This window comes from Chaetomium globosum, genomic scaffold (assembly GCF_000143365.1).
Source record: "Chaetomium globosum CBS 148.51 scaffold_2 genomic scaffold, whole genome shotgun sequence".
Classification (NCBI taxonomy): Eukaryota; Fungi; Ascomycota; class Sordariomycetes; order Sordariales; family Chaetomiaceae; genus Chaetomium; species Chaetomium globosum.
Genome location: NT_165977.1, coordinates 955,640 through 974,580, shown reverse-complemented (window position 1 = coordinate 974,580; position 18,941 = coordinate 955,640). Strand labels below are relative to the sequence as shown.

The window sequence follows — 18,941 nt, the reverse complement described above, 5'->3', positions numbered from 1 at the left end:
TTCTCAACCCAGGCCGCTTACAACACGGCCAACTCTGCGGGACAGCCTGCGGCCTCAGCAAGGCCGTCGTTGCCATGGCCGTATTCGTTTTGTACGTTTGCGCCCCGCCTACCCCCACACCCTCCTTGTCGATAGTTACCCCCCGCAACTAACACAACCCCACCAAAACAGCCTCTTCTTCTGCGTGACGACCTTCTTCAGCATCTGGACCCTTAAATACTACCAGTGGAACAACCGGCTGCTGGGCTACGACCGCGCGCAGCTCAACAGCCAGAACATCGACCCGGACAAGGCGGCCTTCTCGCTGGCGCCGCACGACGAGGAGTCGTACGCGCCCGTCAACGCCGCCGACCACGACCACGACACCGACCACGACGACCGCCACGACGGCTCCAGCTACGGCGGTGGTTTCGGCGGCGGCGCCCGCTCCGACTACTCGGACCCGTACGGCTCTGGTGTGGGCGCCGGCACGGCCAGCCATGTCGGTGGTGCCAGCACCGTCAGCAGCTACCATGATAACCCCTTCCGCCAGCAGGAGGCCAACCCCTTTGATGGCCACGACACTGAGTACCACTCTGGGAGCGTGTCGGCGGCGGGTCGCTATGCCACGCCCGCGCCGACGGATGGGTTTGAGGATGCGAGGTTTCCCCGTGCTGATTATGACCGGATTGAAAGGCTGTAATGATTGAGGATATTGGTTTGTTTGGTTGGTTGAAAAGCGGAGAGACAGAGAGAGTATAGGTTGATGTGAGGTTGGAAGATGTTGGTTGGGAGGTGGGCGGATCGCTCTTGTATGGCTTCGGGTCTGTTCTGGGATGGTTCAATAGTTGGTGCATTTTGGCTTCCTCTCCTGGTTGGGGGATTATAGGGATAGCGTTGGCTTGGCTTAGCTTTTGGTGTTGCCGGCGTCTTAGAGGGTAGATCAACAAGAGATACCATGAACATGCAAACTTCGTTTCAGTTTTCATGTTTCGATTTCTAGACTGTGTTGGTGTAGATTTTTGTTCGTTTGTTTACCTCTACCCCTCGGACAACGCCAAACGCCGGTTACGACAAATATGCTGCAGCTCTTTTGGTCCCCTTCACCACTGCAAAGAACAGCCCAACCCGCATAACCTTATAGTGGTCTCCCTTGACCTCTACAATGGGATGGCCACCCCGTGTTATATATCCTTCAACTCCTTCACGCCTCCAACAGCCCAGCCTTCTTTAACCGCCTCCGAAATATCCGCCGCCGTCTGCTGCATCGGGGTTCAACTTGACATCCCTCGCCATCGCCACGGTATCATCCCCATGCTTATCCGCCAACCGCCTCAACCACTCCACCTCGCGCTCACTCTGATGCCTCACAGCCTTCTCCGTCGGCCTATTCCGCCTCGCGCTCCAGCGCCCGCAATACCTCCGGCCGCTCCCCCTCCCCCTCCCCCTCCGCACCACCCGCATCCCCAAACCCACTCCACTCCTCATACCCCGCCCGCCTCGCCTGCGCCTGCGCCTGCTCCCTCCGCAGCTGCATGCCCGCCTCCCCCTCGTCGTCCGAGTCCAGCGCGTTCAGCGGATCCCCCAGCGGGTTCTCGTCGCGCACCACGCGCGTGATGCGCCCGTCCGCGTCGCGCTCCACCCGCACCTCGCCCACCCGCAGCAGACCGTGCGCGCGGTCGGCGGCCGCCGCCGCGAGCGGGTCGGTCGGGGTGGAGAGGGTTGAGCGGTTGCTGGGTGCGGCGCCGCCGGTGGCTTTGCCGAGCTTGGCGACGAGCCCGAAGCGCGTGTAGTTTTGCGAGAGGGTCTCTTTTTTGTTCCTGGGAGAAAGGGGGGGGTGGGTGTTAGTATTGGGTTGGGGGGGGGGGGGGAGGTTGAGGGGGAACGCAATGACGGGAACATACCAGGCCTTTGCGATAATGTCGTTGCCGAAAGGGTTCAGCGCCTTCTTGCGCCGGTTGGGCATGGTGACCTTGGCGCGCGACGAGCGCCGCTTGCGCTTCTGTAGTTCGCGACCCATTGTGTGTGGTGTGGACGGGGGATTGGTTCGGGTTGGCGTTGGCGACAGCAACCTTCCTTCACTTTGTTGCTGTGGTGGACTGCCGTTTCGAAAATTCCCAGCCGTCGAGCGATAAGATGGATTTTCGGTGGGGTTGGCTGCTTATCGCGGTTGGTAGCTGGCAGCTGGCGTGCCACTGCCAACCTGCCGGCCAACTTGATCTTGCCATGGTCATGGCAGCTTATTGCACAGTGCATGGTAGTCAATTGTACCTAGTTTGATATAGTCATTAGTTTGATGCAGTGAGGTTGTACTCAGATTCTCAGATTGCACTTTCGTTGATATTAGTTAAATCAAACTGGAGTGCGAACTGACTGGCATCAAACTTTGAGACTTTGGAGAATAAGTTAATACTGTTGCATGTCTGGCGCAACCTCCTTGACCCGGGGTTTTTCAAGGTGTCTGTCTCTCGTTATATATAACTGTGTGCGCCCTAACCGGGAAAAGAGGCCTAGTGGTAACGTCCGAGCCCCTTGGCGGCCCAGTTCGCGGCCTGACAAGTATCATGTGACTCTCACGTGATTTGTCCAGATGTTGGACCCGTGGCGGGCGATAACTCTCTTGCCGGTAAATGGTGCAGCGAGAAAGAGGAAGAAGTAGGGGGCTTGTACGAGTTAAAGGCAAAACGATTTGATCCGGATGTAGTTAGCGTGCTAAGGCCCTAGAGGCCCAGTGCCTCCGGGCGAAATAAATTCCATCCATCCATCCAACTCTCTTGTCACAAACTCGCCCATTTCCACAAACTGTTCCCATTTTCACTACCAACAGTTCCCATTTGCATCACGACTTTACCCTTTTTTCCATCCAAAACTCCCAAAAGATTGACATTTGACCCAGCATGTCTTCAAGTTCTACAACCGTAAGCAGGGCGCGTCGCGCTGAAGCCTCCGATTCATCGGAGAGCAGTCTTGGGCTCTTTGACATTTCGAATGGCAAATTCCGGCTCGTTAACCCCCCCCCCCCCTGCCCCATGCCGCTCACAAACTACTCTGGCGGCGATGAGTGTCTCAATATCGAGGCGTATTTCGGGAAGGACTTCTCTCAAAAGGGTGTCGAAATCGCCGCCGAGTGCGGCATCCGGGAGTCGACCGTTCACGCAATGCTCACAAACCGCGGTATGTCTACGGCCATTCGACTCCATGATAATCTTATTGAGTATTGACTAATACATGGATAATCCAGTGTTTCGTGATGACCCATCAGACTCCCAGCCCACCATCTTGATTGTGGTGGGCGAATGGACTGAGAATTCATGGCAAGTTGTCGTCGAAAAAGTGAAAAAAATATATCGGTATGTTTGGTTTGCGAGAAGAAGACATTTCATATGAGACAGTTATTAACTGATCCCCACCATTCGACATGCGCGTTTCCGATACCTAGAGCATCAGCCAAATTGACATCAACGTGGAGATGGTGTTTGAGGATTTGGTCCTCCCAAAGTTTCTCTCTCCTCTGGATCACGATGACGTCTATCCTCATCTGAAGAGCGCCTGGCCCAAGATAAAGCATGGGGATTTATAACATCATGCAAAAATACGCTTCGACAGCTGACCATATGACCGCCATCGCCCTATTCAAGCTCGGGTTCAACGAAAGTTACAACAGCCACAAGACGGTGTATGTTACCGTGGATTATGAATCACCCGAGGCCGGATGGCCCCCTGTCCTAAAAGACATGCAAACGTTTGTCGATGGATTCAACTTCGACCTACATGTTCATCTGGAGCATAATACCATGGGCCACCCTGCCTCCCCATTCTTTCCTCCAACCTAACGGCTGCCGAACGAGAGATCAGCCGGCTTGGTTTTAATTATGGTCTCGGAACGCCATACACGACACCTGTTAGTTCTGGGGATGACATTGGCGCGGGATGTTATATCCGTCGCGCCGATGGAAAACTGGCAAACCCTCCCATAGGCACTCTGGGATGCTGGGTCGAGATCAACGTCAAAGACCACGGTTGGATGAAGATGGCCCTTACCAATTACCACATAGTCAGGCACAGCCTCGAAGGTTACACCATGAACGTCAAGAAGGTTCAAGTTCAAGTTGGCACCCCATTGGTTCATCGCGGGGATATGAGCGACCTTGTGAAAGGTTCGGAACTTTGGACCGCGGACCATGACGGTTTGAAAACGAAGGGCACGTCAAAGCGCCAAAAGATGGAACATCCTACCCGACTGAAACGCAATTTCACCGTTGAGACCCTTCAGCGAAAGATCCGCTCCCTTGAACGTGGTGGCAATCCTGTTCCCGACGACTTCCGAGGGGAGTTGAACGACGCAGTTTCCTTCTTCGACAGGGGAATGCAGTATTTCGGTTCAGTATTTTTCGCTTCCGGCTTTTTGAACCGGACCAGGTCCAACGGCCGACTCGACTGGGCCTTGATCAAGCCAATTTCCGATGATCGTGTTGGGGGAATCCCATGCCAAACGTGCAGGATTGGAAGGCTCAAGGTATTTTGCCGACGAGTTCCCCGACGTATACGGAGGAAACCTAAAGCCTCAGACCCGCTCGATACACGACCTTCGAAAAGAAGACCGTGTTTTAAAAACGGCGCCTCGACGAAGTGCACCGTTGGCAAGTTCGAAGAAATCAAGGCGGACTGCACGATCAACGAGGAAAAGTACATGCCGGGCCGGAACGCGGAAGATCGCAAGTCCACTGAGTATATGTTGTTGCCCCTCGGCGGCCAACCATTTGGAAACCGTGGAGACTCTGGCTCTGTCGTTTGGGACGAGAAAGGAGGAGTCGTTGGGCTGTTGTTTACTGGACAACAGCCCCACGGATGTAACCAAGAGTATAGTCTGGTTACGCCAAATGAGGATGTCTTCGAGAGCATCAAGGAGGGATCTCAAGGAAACATTCTCGACATCCGGATTCTCTAATCATGAATCCAAATGGTAATGGAGGGGGGAGGGGGGGTAATGTATAATGTATAATAAAAGAGAGACTTAGCAAGCTGGGAGGAAATCGCTACTACCGCCGCCCAATTTCCAGACTCAAACCGCTGTAAATGTGGATGGTATGGTTCACGGGTTCGTTGCGTGTCTGCACCATGGTACTGAAACTCCTGACAAGTGCGGCCGGAAGCCCTAGGTCCCCCCTCACAGGCCGTCTAGTGTTCTGCATGAACAAGGTTCCGGGATTTATCCTACAAGAGCGCATTATCACTAGGCCATTCAAACTGTACGATTCCATCGGGTTTGTCAGTACAAGAGACCACTTGGCATGCTCATTATGTTGATAAGACTCTTGATTGTTAAGCTGTTGGTGCTTCAGACATCGAGAGCACGCAAGGCTCAGCTCCGGGCACAGCCGGGAAGTTTCAAACAACAGCGCTGGGGCGTCCACCGGGACCCCGTCGTTTACCTCAGCCGTGTTGGATATGAAGTACAAGCCAGCCGACGGGGGTTGTTTTTTTTTTTTTTTTTGTCTGAGAGAGAGGGAAATAATGTTACGCTTTGGACTTGTGGTGGCAACATTTCCAGCTTTCCTTGTTTTCTAGTGTATCGGGTTGAAGATGGCATCCAGATTGTTAAACAGATGGTTTTCGGGCATAAAGAAGAGAAAAATGCGGAGAAAGTTCAGTGCTGGTGATTGTTGTGCATAATACACCGGGGTATTAGTTAACCATTTTGTAGGCTTTGGCATCTCACGTGTCTTGTCTTTTCTGTTCTTTTTTCTAAACCCCTACCCGGGTATTTTACGTGACTAGGAAACAGGGCCCATTTGCCGCCAGCGTTGTCTTGCAGCCAGCTTTTCCATGCTCACTCCATTACTCGGCTGTCACATGCCCCCAAACTGTTGCCGGTCCTTGAGTCTTGGCATCAAATCTTAGCTTGCTCGCTGGCGGCAGCTGGGAACTAACTATCCCCCAAAAGGGCAACCACGACACACGTCCCAATTCTCTCACCACTCCTCCAAGCTGCCCAAGCCGGCAAACCCCGGGTTTTAACAACTCATCAACACCGGAAACTTGAATCACACTAATCACATTGTCCTTTCCTTCCGCGCACGATTCCGTGAAACCCAGAGCCGATGCAAACCACTCCATCCTTCCCGTGGCCAAGCGATGTCAACCCCGCGTTTTTCCTCCCCAACAAAGGCACACACACTTGATTTCCTTCCTTCCTGAGCCTAGTAAAGGTATGATCGGTTCATGTGGGTGAGGCCACTTATGGGAGAGCGGCAGCCCAAGCACCTGCAACCCCCGTCGCATTCGGCACCCGTCAACCCTGACCCCCAATAGTTATCCATTTGTTGCGCACCTCCTCTCGCCCCCCCAATCAACCAGTAGGTAAGTAGGTAAGTAAGCCTAAGGCGCTTGGCTCGTCGACCTGGCCCATGGCAATGCGGGGGAGGGGGGAAGAGAGTAGCGTGGTGATGAGCCGCAGAAGAGGGTGTGCGACGCGCATTGCACTGCCCTAGAAACTCACCTTCTAGAAGCTGTCTAGAAGGTGCTCCCGTCCGGTCAACTAGACCTGTCGATCTGAGACTCGATAACCACGACGGGCAGCGGCAGCGGGATACAATCGGAGATGGCTTACCCGCTCCCTGTTGACTCTCCTTTCCACCCCCTGTGCTGCTCCCCGACAGATCGACGATAACAAAAATATCCTTGATCTTCATCACTACCCGACTAAACCAACCCCCCTATTCCCCCCGGACTGCTCCCAGAACCAGCAAGCCACCCGAGTTTCAACACGACACATCTCGGCTATCCTCAACCCACCACGGCACGTTCAGCAGGGGTGCGTGTACCGGACGGGCAGGGAAGCAGGGGAGAGAAAGTGTGAAGCACAAGTGCACGGCGAGAGATATCGGCTCAGCAGCCAAGACTTTTTTCGGGAAGCTCGTCAAGAGGAAGGTAGGTGATGGGCAACACCATTACGCCAGGGGGTAGGTACATACCATAACCTCTGTGGTGTATGCAGGAGGAGATCTCCTCTCACTTCCCTTCCCCCCACGAGCCTTTCCCTCCCCGGCTAGACTCTCCGATCGCTCGGGCAACAGTGCATAGGAACCGCGGTGCCTGGCGTTGGTACCGACGCGGTACCATCTGCGATGTGCTTGGACGTACATACATCTACTTGTATAGGAGTGGGGGGAAGAGCGAAAAAAAAAATCGAGCAAGCCGGGGAGATTGCGCAAGAGTCCCACTCGGTTACCGAGATGCAGTCGATTCGCAAGAACGGTCTGGGCCGGATTGGGGTTGCTCGCCGTGTCCGGCTTGTTTCGTGGAACGTCGTTTACATGTCATGTCACTGTGAGGGAAATATTCGAACGAGAGAGTGAGCCGCGAGTAGTGACCAGTATAGACTATTTCCTCGTGTCCCCTAGAAGCCGACCTGCCCAACTAGCTACTATAAACTATGACAGACGTAGATACCGGCGCCTCAGCGCCCGTGAATGCCCCGTTTCCCAAAAAAACTACCACCCAGGGTATGCATACATGTACATGGGAAAAAAAAAAGAAGACCAGTCGTAGACCGCTCTGCCATGAATGGTGATGATATAAAAAAGAAAAACACAACAGAGGACCCGCTCCAAGTACCACAAATACCAGACCCAAACAAAGCAAAAAGACCACCGATGCATCTATGTGCTGTGCAACCACGCCGTTGTACTGTGTATCCATCCCCATGATATACCCATAACGACCTCATCATCCCTCAACAGCTCATGAACCAACCCATTAAAACATAATCCACTCCACCTCCACCCCCGGCCCGCCAATACACTTCGCCCAATTGAACGGCCCGCCCTTTCCATTCCCTCCCATCCTCCCCTGGTGATGATGAGGATGGTGATGATCCCGCCAACCCCCTTCACCCGCCCACAGACGCTCCAGCACCTCAAGCGCAGCCAGGTTATTCATGTAGCCGCTGCGGGCCATGATCTCCCTGCACTTGGAGCGGACGATGCCCTGCTGCAGCTCGTTGACGCACTCGCTGCCGGCGACAAACAGGGGGCCAGAGCAAGAACTTCTCGGCGGCGCTGCCGGACTCGAGGCTGGTGGCGTAGTAGACGACCTGGCTGACGAGGTTGCGGAAGTTGTTGTGGTTGGACGGCACGTTGGGGCTGGCGAGCCGCTCCGTGTACAGCAGCGCCGCGTAGCGGAACGCCTCGCTGAGCGAGCCGAGGTCCCGCACCTGCCCACTTGTCGGAGGCGCCGCCGTGAGGAGGGACGAGGACCCGACCGGCGACGGCGAGGAGGGCGACGACTGTGACGGTGCGGTTAGGGAGGCGCGCACGCGGCCCGCGTCGAATTCCCAGCTTTGGAGGGCCTGCCGCGCTTCTTTCCACTCGCGCCAGAACATGCTGCGGGGGTCGTCGTAGGCGGTTGGGGACTGCAGATGGGTCGGGTTCATCATGTCGTCGTCTTCGATGTTGGGGGTGGTGAAGCCGTTGCCGTCGAATCGCACGCTGCTGTTGACGGGGTGGGGTAGGCCCCCGAAGATGCTGTGGTGGTCTGAGCTGGTGTGGAGGGGAGGGGGCTTGAATGGGGCGTCGAGGGGGGATTCTGATCGGGAGGTGGTGATGCGAGGTAGTGGTGAGGAGGCGAGGAGTTGTTGTACTGGCCGGTGTTGTGATAGGAGATTCAGCCGGCCAAGCTTGCTGATCGTTTTGAATAGTTCGCGGTCGCAACCGACCAGGTTCTCGGCCCCTGGAGGTAATAATTGCGTATCGGGTGGGACACCGTAAAAGGAGGTGGTGAGCTGCGGTTCTCTGTCGTTGACGCTTGCGGATATCGAGTCGAAGTAGGTGAATAAGGCTTCCATCCATCCCGAGTCCCTCGATGCCGGGTACGGTGACATCCTCCGTAGCCCCAAAATCTTTCTCACGCCTGCGAACTGCGTTTGGAACTTTGCTACGCCCGATTCGGCCATCCGGTAGTGACATAACAGAAGAATGGTGGCGAGCACAGAATCGTGCATGGACTTCTCGGCGTCGTTGAGCTGTTCGTTGAGTAGGCGGACGGCTAGATTCCGGTGCTGATACTCCTCAGCAAGGGACTGGTCGCTGGGCTGCACGCCGGATCCGCTGTCGATCGGGCTCATGTCCAATTGTCTCTCGCCAGCATCCCTGCCATGGTGGCCGCCACGGCTAAGCCTCCTCTTCATTCTCAGGTTGCATGCTGCGAGCGCGCAGATGGCGTGTTGTAAGCTTCTGCTGCTGGTTCCGAGCCGGAGGATTTGTTCCCGGAAGGGGTTGTTGGGGCCGTCGATGAATACCATGCTGGGACACATGGTCTTCTCGTAGTAGTCCATAAAGAATGGCATTTTGGTAATCAGGTCCGAGCTAACCTGCAGGACTGGTGAAGGGGACTGTGATGGGAACGACCCTGGCCATGGTGCTGGGTTTCTGTCGGGGACGCTCTGCGACACAGACTCATCATCCGCATTTGAAGAAGTCCAGAAAGGACCGTGTGACTGAACACTGGAGCTGTACGCGTCCAGGTCTGGGGTGCCAGGGACTTGAACAGGGGGTTAGAGTTTGTTGCACGGGGGTTATAGGTGGTGTAACTCACCCAGGACATCGCAGTCCTGAGGCATCTTGCGGCTCAACTGCACCTCCATGCTATCAACATGAGAAAGATGAGAGTGGAGACTCGACGCGGGTTCTGATGGCGTGTAGACGAGGCTGGGACACGGAGCCGGTGCCCGCGAGTGCTCGATCATCATGCCCGCCACCGGGCTTTGGGGAACGGGAGACGCATGGCTGGGGAAGCCCTCGTAGACGATCGGGCTATGGATGAAGGTCGGGACGTCTTCCCTCGGAAACGAGTGGCCGAGAGGCGACATGTAGTCCACGTCGCTCATCGAGTCGATTGGTGTCTGGATCATTTCTCGCTGCATCATGTCCCCGGGAGACGAGATCGGGATGTGCAGGGGCCGTGGAAATCTCGATGCATCGTTCGCGGTCATGCTTGATGAGAAAGGAATGTGAGTCCAGCCTGGCGGCGCCGTTTCGGTTGGGGATAGGTGTGTCATGTCGTAAGGGTGAAAGTGAGGCGTGGGCTGTGATACCGATGGGTTCCGCCTGTGGCCCATTTCCATCTTCACTTCCACCTCTTCCCTGATCACTCGGTCATCCTGCTCCGCTGGCCATTGTCCAGTCGAGGCGACAGATCCAGTCCGGGCCCGCACCGTCGCCGCCGACTTCGCCTTTCCTGAACTCACGGGCGGCGCCTTCGCAATGGGCAGCGACAAGCCGCGCAACTTGCCCCGGCTCGCCACGCCGACGCCCCATGTTAGTTGAGTCTTGTAACCAGAGCATTCGTTGCCAATCTCCAAGCATTGCGAGCAATAAGGCCTCCTCCTGTCGCACTTGACATTCCGCTTGGCGCAAGTGAAGCAGTCATCCGCCGCTCCACCAGCGGGAGCCCTTCTCCTGCGCTTCCTCGCGGAAGCAGCATCCTTTGCCGTCGAGGTCGCCGGTGTGTTGATTGGGGCGGTCATGGCGAAGTGTCTCGTTGGAACCGATGTCCAGGGCAATCCTTCGTCCGTCTTCGCTTCTGCAGATACTGGGCTCCGGGTTTCCAAAGTCCTGTGTTATGAGAAGGCAAATCCAGGGCAACGGGGCGACAAAAGTCAATGCTATCCAAGAAAAAGCCTGGCTTCCAATGGACAGCAGCTGACTGATGTGGGTAAATCGGCGGGAATATGGAGAAACTGACGGCCCATAGCACTGTGGTCGAGTGACAATGAGACCTGGTGTGGCAAAGGGGAAGTCAAGAAGGTTCAACACCTGGGTCAAGCAGGGTTTGCGGGCAGAAGCAGAAGGGCATGCATGTTTTAATCAGAATGTGGGTGTTTCTCACTGACCACCGCGGCAGACGCTTGTGGTGCGGCCCCATGTCCAGCCAGCCCAGAGCAGCAGCAGCACCCCCCCTCCCTTCCTTTTCGTGGGCAAGGCCTGGGGTCGGGTACTCTGAGGTACATCCACACCAAGATTCCCTCGGTACCCCCCAAGCGCAAAATAGCCCCCGATGTGGAGGCGGCCCTTCAGTGGGTGAGTGGTGCAACGGCTGGGAATCGGGAATTGGGGCGGCGACAGGCGGACGGGGGGGTGTGCAGGTCCGCAAGGGCAGGGGGTCTCAAGGGCTGCCGAGGCCCACACCCCATCCATCGATGCAATCCCTGGCCAACTTCGACCAGGGCGATGGCGGATGGCGCCAGGGGCGGGACGGTACCGCGATTGCGCGGTCAACAAGTCGGAACAGACAAGCAAAAGCTTACAGAAAGGATTTGAAACTGCAGCTGGGGGTTGCAAGAGAACACGCGGGACAAGATACAACGTAAAAGTGCCATGCGGAATTCAGACCAAATAGCTGCCGGATTCCTTCCTTGACGTGATTTCGGGGAACCCGCAACTTTCAGAAAAAGCGTTCGGGCACGCATCGGTATCCTTGCCAGAAACGGGGCTCAAAAGCCGCGCATGGGTTTTGCGAACTTGCTGAAGGGAGAGTTGCCGATTGCAGGGTCTCGAGGGCAGCACGAGTTTCTCGTAGCGGATTCCATCATCCGAAGCGCTTTTTCCATCTGAAAAGTGGGCGACGAGGAGTGGGGACCACAGGGCTTCCAGGTTGAGGCAGGCGCTGCCAGGCACGCAGGTATGAAGCTGAAGAAAATGGCAGGCATGATTCCTGGGGAACAATACAAACAGGACGCTCATTGGATGGGAAAGTCATTTCAAGCCCTGGCCAATTGCAACCCACTGTGCCCCTCGACTTTCCTTCCTTGCTCACACATCACAATGGGATCTTCCTCCCCATCTTCAAAGAAGTCCCATCCCAACCCTCCCCAGGAGAACGAACACCTGTTTCAAATCGTCTTCGCCTTGGGGCGACTCACATTTCGCTAAACCCACCAGACAGCCATCGCGAATAGTTTTTGTGCCTTTTCGGCTGGCTGCAGTTTCGGCAGGTGAGGTTTAGCGCTCCAACCCGAGGTCAACGTTGAGTGGGTTTGCAGTGGCCCGCCTACCGCCGTCTCCGAGTATCAGACTCCAGCACCCCACCTGGTTGGTTATCAGACGAACTCTAGGAGACTCATTAGATAATATCGGTATCAGCGTTGCTCAAAGCAAAGGAACCGGCATCTGTCTCTGCCAATGTTGCCGTTCCGCTCGCCTTCGATTACCATGACTAGAAGAGTCTCGGGACGGCGACGTCGTTCACATCTGGGAGCGAAACCTCTCGGGCATTGCTTGGTTAGTGGTGAACCATTAGCCAGGCGGTAGGCTTTTTTCCTACTCCACTTCTCACAAAGCAGCGGAAGCACGCGAAACGACGCCATGAGCCGGGCGTGGGGGTTCGTCGTTACATACATATCGTTGTTGTCGCGGAGCTCATAGTCGAGGGGCCGCTTATCTCGGTTGCTGGGTCAGAAAACCAGCGATAATACATATGCAAGACCGGCCTTGTGAAGCGGCGAAACACCTGCCCCATGAGGCCGTCTGGGGGGGGGGGGGGGGACTTCAATTGATAAGCTTCTCTTGATTGCCCTCTCACTCGCCTATACGCTGCTCTGAGGACCGACACTCGCAAACGCATGACCCCCAAAACCGACGAACCCTCTCGAGCTGTTAACCTTCGATGGCAACCAGCCGGTCGGCGGACCACCCCGCCGTTTGGCCTTTGACTTACTCATGCAGTGGCCACAGCCCCCACCGAAGGCTTCTACGCGGGCTTCCACCGACCTTCTGTGCGGGCAGATGAGGAGGGCTGCTTATCGATCACCCGGTGAACGCAATGGGCAGGATAGGTCGTGGGGAAGGTCGAGATACGACGCCGAGGACTCCGGAGCCCGCCGAAATTGCTGGCCACTTCGCCGCTGGTGCGGTTGGCCCATCGACAAAGAAGCTGGGCCTTTGGACGCTTACCCAACAACCGCAATATGGCCGGACAGCCGTAATTATTCATATCCGCTCGTGCTAACTCTCACGTCTTGCCACGACTCCGGAACCAAGCCGGAAGCCGGGGGCAGGTGGTGACGGAGAACGGAGTTTGTCGGGGTTCCCAGTTCCGGGTCGCCAAGCACGTCGCAGGCCGCTGATGAAGGGCCGACCGACCGCTTGTCACGCCAACCGAAAAGATTCCACTCCCAGGACTCCATCTCAAATCCACAAGGTACCCCAGCTTCTTAGCGTTCAACAGCCCTCATTTCTCCTCTAGCCATTGGCCAGTGATTTTAGCATAAAACATTCCAACCGATTAGCGTCTTCACTCGAAGTTTCCCCGTCTCCAGACGGAGATTGTGTGGTGTTGATCCGTCTTGGTCTCAACCGCCAAGCTACCGGATTCATGCCTCATCCATCACACGGCCAAAAGACATGGAATCATGCTTGTTCAACACTCATCAAACGGCGAGGCAACGAACTAACTAGCTAGTGAGAACAACGCTAGACAACCACGGGGAATAAACCCATGGCTGAGCAGTCCCTCGGCAGCATCTCAATCGACCGCCCGGTGACGGATTTGGGTTGTCTCATTGTGCCTCCGCCGTTTCAGCATCTCAAAACCATCGATGGGGGTCACTTTTTACACCCACCAGGCATTTTGGCTTTACACAGGACATCAACACTGACGTGGGTCTTAGGCTCAGCATTTTTCTCCTCCATCCGCGAGAAGCTTGGATTGCGGAGCAGACAACCTCGGCCGAAACCCGGAGATGCCTGATCTTCCGCCCGCCTTTATCGCGGCCATCTACTGTAACGATTTGCTGGCCATGCCATCGCGTCCTCCGAGGTGTCGGTTGGCTTTGTTAGGCATCTACGAAGTAAACTTCTCGCTTACTCCCTCTGCTCCACACGGGAGGGCAAGATATGCCGGTCGGGGGTCCTTCTCCTTCACGTGCTCGCGTGGACAAAACTGCTTGCGGCTTCGGCGCCGGCCGCAGACCCAAAAGCCCACTTCATCAGCTGCAGAGCAATGCCGATCCCTGAGATACAGGCGGCGAATCACTCCTGACAACCGTGTCTCTGTCATCAAGCACTGTCGAACTGATCGTCGTTTGAGACAGGTGCCGTCTTTCAGCCTGCCAGTGAGCCGCTTCTGCTGAGTCGACCTGTCTTGAACAGCCTTGGGGTTGTGTGAACAACCACTGACCGCTGCCGCTGCCCTCTCCTTGAGCCCTGCACCGGTCGGCTCCACCGATTTTGGCAATGGCCGAGAGTCGGATGCACCTGCTATTGGCTGCACGCGACACCCAAGCTTTGCACGGGTTCCTTGAAGCGGCCAGTGGGATGCCGGGGACGTGGATGCAAGCCCAGAGATGTGGCTGGAGAAAACGGCCCTTTTCCTGACGCCGCTTCACGGCACCGCGTCTTGGCTTCCGCCTAACCATCTGCGCAACAAACTTGGAGGGCGCCTCGGCAGCGACGCCGGCCTCGTCTCGCTAGCTCGACTTCAGCTGATAATCACAAAAGCCAGACCCGAGGCCAAGCCACTTATCATCACCCGGCTTATAACTTACCAAGGACTGTGTAAAGTTCGCAGATGCCTTTTCGCCGACTGGTTGACCGCGCTCCCATCGGATATTTGCGCCAGGCGAGAGCCGCGAGACCGAAAACAAGAAGCATTGTCCAAGTTTGCAGCAGTTGTGCATCACATCGGAAGCACTGCATCATGCAGCTGAAGCTTGCGCCATCAAGCACCAACCCGTCACCAAGCCGCCCTCTACCAGTCAGCTTCACAGCATTCCAAATTAATTGTCCCCTCTCAACACCCACGAGATCATCTCCACCCTCTTGATCCTATTTTAAATCCAGTAACTTCTATGATCTCGTCAAGCCTCTGGCACCTGCTCGGGGCGCGATGACCTCTTATCACAGGCTCATCGCAAGCGCCTCTTCTCTGTGATTGCCCTCACGGCTCTCTCCGACCGTTGGGACGGATGAAACGTTGCAATCGCTCTGGCAGCGCCTTGCCGCGTCCGGCAAGGTTCCGATTCCTAGCTGATCGTGCACGGTCTCCCCGCGTCTTGGCCCTGCCCTAACCCCCTTTCTGTCACCGAAGCCCAGGTCCCAAAAGCGTGGCGTCGTTGCAGTCGCACGCTCAGACAGTTCAGGCCCAGAAACAGGGGGTTCTTGTGTGCTGCGTACCGCCGCCTTGTCTCTCCCATGGCTCGCCGGTAACGCCAAGGTGTCAATGTATCCGGCAGTCGACCCGATGCTGAGAAATCAGGTTGAGTATTTTGGACGTCAGACTGTTCGCAGCATTCATACTTCATACACTTCGTGGCTTTTGCCTTCCTGACTCGCCTGGGTTCAAAATTGGAAAACACTCGGGTCATGACGCTGTTGGTGCCGCATTCCCGTCAGGTCCTCTTTTCTTTCATCATCATTCGCCCAACCCTCAAGCTGGCGCCTACGATGCCTCGCAGCAGATCATGCCGATCTCTCGCCACGAACAGGCCGATCCCCGATGGGTTGGTGTGCGCGGTGTGGCTGGCGGAGGGGAGGCGGAGGGGGAAGCGGATACACGCGGGGCCAGGTCAGCCATCCCGCCCGCTTGGAACCAATCTCGACTCCAACCTCCAATGTCTCACCATGTACCCCGTGCCCATGGAACTTCCATGGAGAAGGGGTCCTTTGTTCGTCTGACCCCTTTTTGTTGTCCAGACCCGCTCAACTCAGACACCACGCCGCATGGCAAGCGTCGATATCTTCGAGCCCGAACTGAGACAGGCTCGCTCAGTCAACCCCAGCAGCCAACGGACATTGAGCCTTGCCTACAATGGGTTATCCTTTCCGCGGCTCTTGACTCAGTCCCCCGCCCGCTCCTGGGCAATGCCCATCGGGACGCCCCCTTGACTCCCCTATTCATGACTCGGCGATGAAAACAGCGTTCGCCTTGTCAAACCGTGCACGCAGTAGCCCTATGCAAATCCATAACGCATTAAATCTCGACCCGTGTCGTGACCCGTCCCTATTGCGCGCCAGGCGCACAAAGAAAGTGACGAAAGTAAAGGGACATGGGCCACCCGACTCATTCCATGTGTGACGGATGACCTCAGGTGGAGGCGACTCCGGGTAGCGATGTAGCGATGGGGTATTTGGGCTTACGATGTCTCCCTCGCTTGTCGGAAGCTATATATTGCTTTGCTTATTCTTTGGAGCAACACTGCATGCTGCTCTCAATGCTTATAAGAGGTGAAGAAGAACCGCTGCCGTTGTTGTCCCACGCGGTCTGATGCATAGACCAGTCTCACCAAGCCCTTATCCAGCAGTGGGTGTAAAGAAAGTCGGGAAAGGAGGTCTCTTCATATAATGGATAGCATCTCTGACTTCTTGGGTTGCTACTTCTGGGTACTTGACGCGGTGTTTCGAAGCTTGGTGGTGATGCACAGAGGCAAACACTTGCCCGTTGCGGCGCAAACCTTATCCTAGGTACTCGGAAGACGAAGACATCTTTTCTCGGGGTTATCGATGTTTACACTCCTCCACGCATACCCAATATCCCTTGCATTGCTTTCATCGCCCACACCGGTTTCTATTTCTTGCGCTGCGGTGGGTGATACCGCTTGGCTCGACGGCCCCCACGTGAAATGGGAAGGGAGGCAATGTAGCAGTGAAGCAACCAACACCCGGAGAAGAGATGGGCCGAGCCACATCTCCCTCTCCCAACCTACACCCAGCTCCTCTGTGCTACCAGCAAGGTAAGCGTTTGGTCATCCCGGGCGGTGAACATCCAAGACGCTGTTCCTGAATAGAATGGAACGCTCCTCGTGACCAATACCGGCCAGTGTTGCGGAGCCGTACGGGCTCGAAGGGCGCACGCGGTACTGCATCTCGCGTGACGCTGCATATTCAGCCCAGGGCAGCGGGAGCGCGGATCCCGATGCATGGCTCTTTTTTTTCGTTCCGTGACTCGGGAGGAGTCTCCTTACCCTTCACATTTGACTGACCCCGATGGATTCCGAGCCGATGCCCGCAGGACAAGCCACCTTGGGTGACCTCTTTCACCCGTGGTGTCATCAAACAACGTTTAATGAGGACTCGAGGGCGAACTTGGCCTTGGGTCTCCTCCGTAAACCATCGCGCTTGTAACCCCCCTCCCTCCCGGACCCATGAGGCTTAAACAATGCTGTCATCGTTCGTATTCCCATCCTGATCCTGATCCTGATCCTGATTTTACCAAAGGAGTAATCTTTCCTAGACAATACGAACCGAGGGTGACACGTCGGATCCGGGCTCCGAGAACGCCACTGGTCGTACGGACCCGGAACTGGGCGGCGGATTTACGGACGGAATCTGAGATCTGGGCGGGTTGCTTTCGGCTGGGCCGATCGTCAATTCGGCGATGGCTACTCTCTAGCTTGGCTACTGTTCATCCATGGATGGCGGGTACCGCTCTGTACTTGATCGTTGTCGAGGGAGAGCAGGTAGGCGGTGCCGCCGCTTGTCGGCAGCGTCCAGCAGTGATGTTGTACGGTTGTTAAGCCTTGGCCAAGATTGTTTGTACACGGTGGGTTGAGGATACACGATGGAACACTGCTGGGTCACCGAGACACCCGATATCACACTTACCCCTTTCACCCGAGAGCTTGGTGGAAGGGATGACGTAGGTTAGGAAATATCATGAAAGATGGTCTTGACAGATCCATGTCAGTGACTCGGCTATGAACACTGAAGGATGGCTGATGGTGGCTTCTTGCAAAGTTGTTCCTGCTTTGGCAATTGCCCTTACACTTGTAGGTTGTCTTATCTTATTAGTAGGGCTCCCGTGCTTGTTCTAGACACGAGAACACAGGGAGCTAAGTTGCTAGTATCAAGGCAGCTATCAGCATTGGTTTACAACATCAATATTGGTGGCAACGTAGGCGACGGGGAGTGATTTGAGTTTAGGTAACGGTCCTGTAGACAAGCCAACATAAAGACAGAGTTAACACGTTACTAGGTTGCTATTGGACTGCCGTTACGAACAAAGTAAGGAGTTAACCATGCTCAGCGTGGTTGTCAAGTCATGTATTAGTCCGGTCAGCCCACTTTCCCTAGTTAGAGAGAGCGTGAGCCACGCCAGCAAGCCGAGAAAACCAAGTGATGTATAAATAAACAAGCACCTTCTCAAAATCATCCCTCAATCCACTTTTCTCACTCATTCGTCTGAGAACCCGAGTGGGTTGCAGTTCGCCAGACTTTAAGGGAAATCGAAGTATCGATGCGTATCTGTCTAACAGGGAGGTGATGGTAGTGGCGCCATATGCCCCAAGACTTCTGATTTCTTACTAGAGAATAATCCAGACAGTGAAAGAAGGGCATAGTGTAGTTGGGGATTTCTTTCAGGAATGTTTACTGGTCTGAGGGGTATGGTGGAAGAGAATTGGGTTGGTTCGGTAGGCAGCTGATAAGGCTACAACTCCGTTTATGACCAGATGGAAATACATATGAAGGCAGTACTTTTACTTCTCTCACTGCAACCAAGTTGTATAAAAGTACGTTTCAAGAGGAATTGACATCGGACCCGTTTCCGGTGCTTCTAGCATCTCTGACTACCACCGATAAACCGCCTTGAGGGCACGGATAACTCGTGGAAGATATGCGAGATCATAGTGAGGATTCTAAGATGGCGGGAGCATGGAGGCTAGTCCCGACATCCGTCGTCGGGCCATGAAGCACCACGTTATCTACTAGTGGCTTCATCGCCACTCAGGGTCGTTGATGGGTCGATGACAGAACCGTGACTTTGGAGTTGCCAAGATAGTAAAATGGGGGTACTTATAAGAGACTTGTGTCAAGCAGGAAGTTGGTCCTGGCTTGTGCTTCAGAAACAATCTCACAGAACACCCGCCGATCAACCATCCTCAACGCTTTATCGCTAATTCTTAGACTCAATAACCATCCCCCCATCTAACTCCATCGCAAAAGCCCTCGCCGCAAATCGTACAAACTGGG

At 55.3% G+C, this 18,941-nt stretch overlaps 5 protein-coding genes across 5 annotated transcripts in view; 2 read left to right on the top strand and 3 right to left on the bottom strand.

Moving 5' to 3' along the window:
• The window catches only part of CHGG_02435 (uncharacterized protein), a gene marked incomplete at both ends in the record, with an annotated part of 2,894 nt that extends 2,212 nt beyond the window's left edge, over positions 1-682 (top strand). The window contains one exon of the mRNA XM_001228950.1: positions 172-682. Within this exon, the coding sequence (XP_001228951.1) occupies positions 172-682 (511 nt within the window). The remainder of the gene's footprint in view (positions 1-171) is intronic.
• Positions 683-1,366: 684 nt separating this feature from the next.
• Positions 1,367-1,999, bottom strand: CHGG_02434 (uncharacterized protein; the record flags this gene model as incomplete). The annotated part of the gene is made up of 2 exons (XM_001228949.1): positions 1,367-1,799; positions 1,884-1,999. The coding sequence occupies 2 exons, from the start codon at positions 1,997-1,999 to the stop codon at positions 1,367-1,369; spliced, it is 549 nt and encodes a 182-aa protein (XP_001228950.1).
• Positions 2,000-2,876: 877 nt separating this feature from the next.
• CHGG_02433 (uncharacterized protein) lies at positions 2,877-4,927 on the top strand (the record flags this gene model as incomplete). Its single annotated transcript, XM_001228948.1, has 3 exons — positions 2,877-3,153; positions 3,586-3,655; positions 3,886-4,927. The coding sequence occupies 3 exons, from the start codon at positions 2,877-2,879 to the stop codon at positions 4,925-4,927; spliced, it is 1,389 nt and encodes a 462-aa protein (XP_001228949.1).
• Positions 4,928-7,912: 2,985 nt separating this feature from the next.
• CHGG_02432 (uncharacterized protein) lies at positions 7,913-10,504 on the bottom strand (the record flags this gene model as incomplete). Its single annotated transcript, XM_001228947.1, has 2 exons — positions 7,913-9,519; positions 9,574-10,504. 2 exons carry the CDS (start codon positions 10,502-10,504, stop codon positions 7,913-7,915), a joined length of 2,538 nt encoding a protein of 845 aa, XP_001228948.1.
• Positions 10,505-13,963: 3,459 nt separating this feature from the next.
• On the bottom strand, positions 13,964-14,653 carry CHGG_02431 (uncharacterized protein; the record flags this gene model as incomplete). Its single annotated transcript, XM_001228946.1, has 2 exons — positions 13,964-14,443; positions 14,522-14,653. 2 exons carry the CDS (start codon positions 14,651-14,653, stop codon positions 13,964-13,966), a joined length of 612 nt encoding a protein of 203 aa, XP_001228947.1.
• Between the last annotated feature and the right edge of the window lie 4,288 nt (positions 14,654-18,941).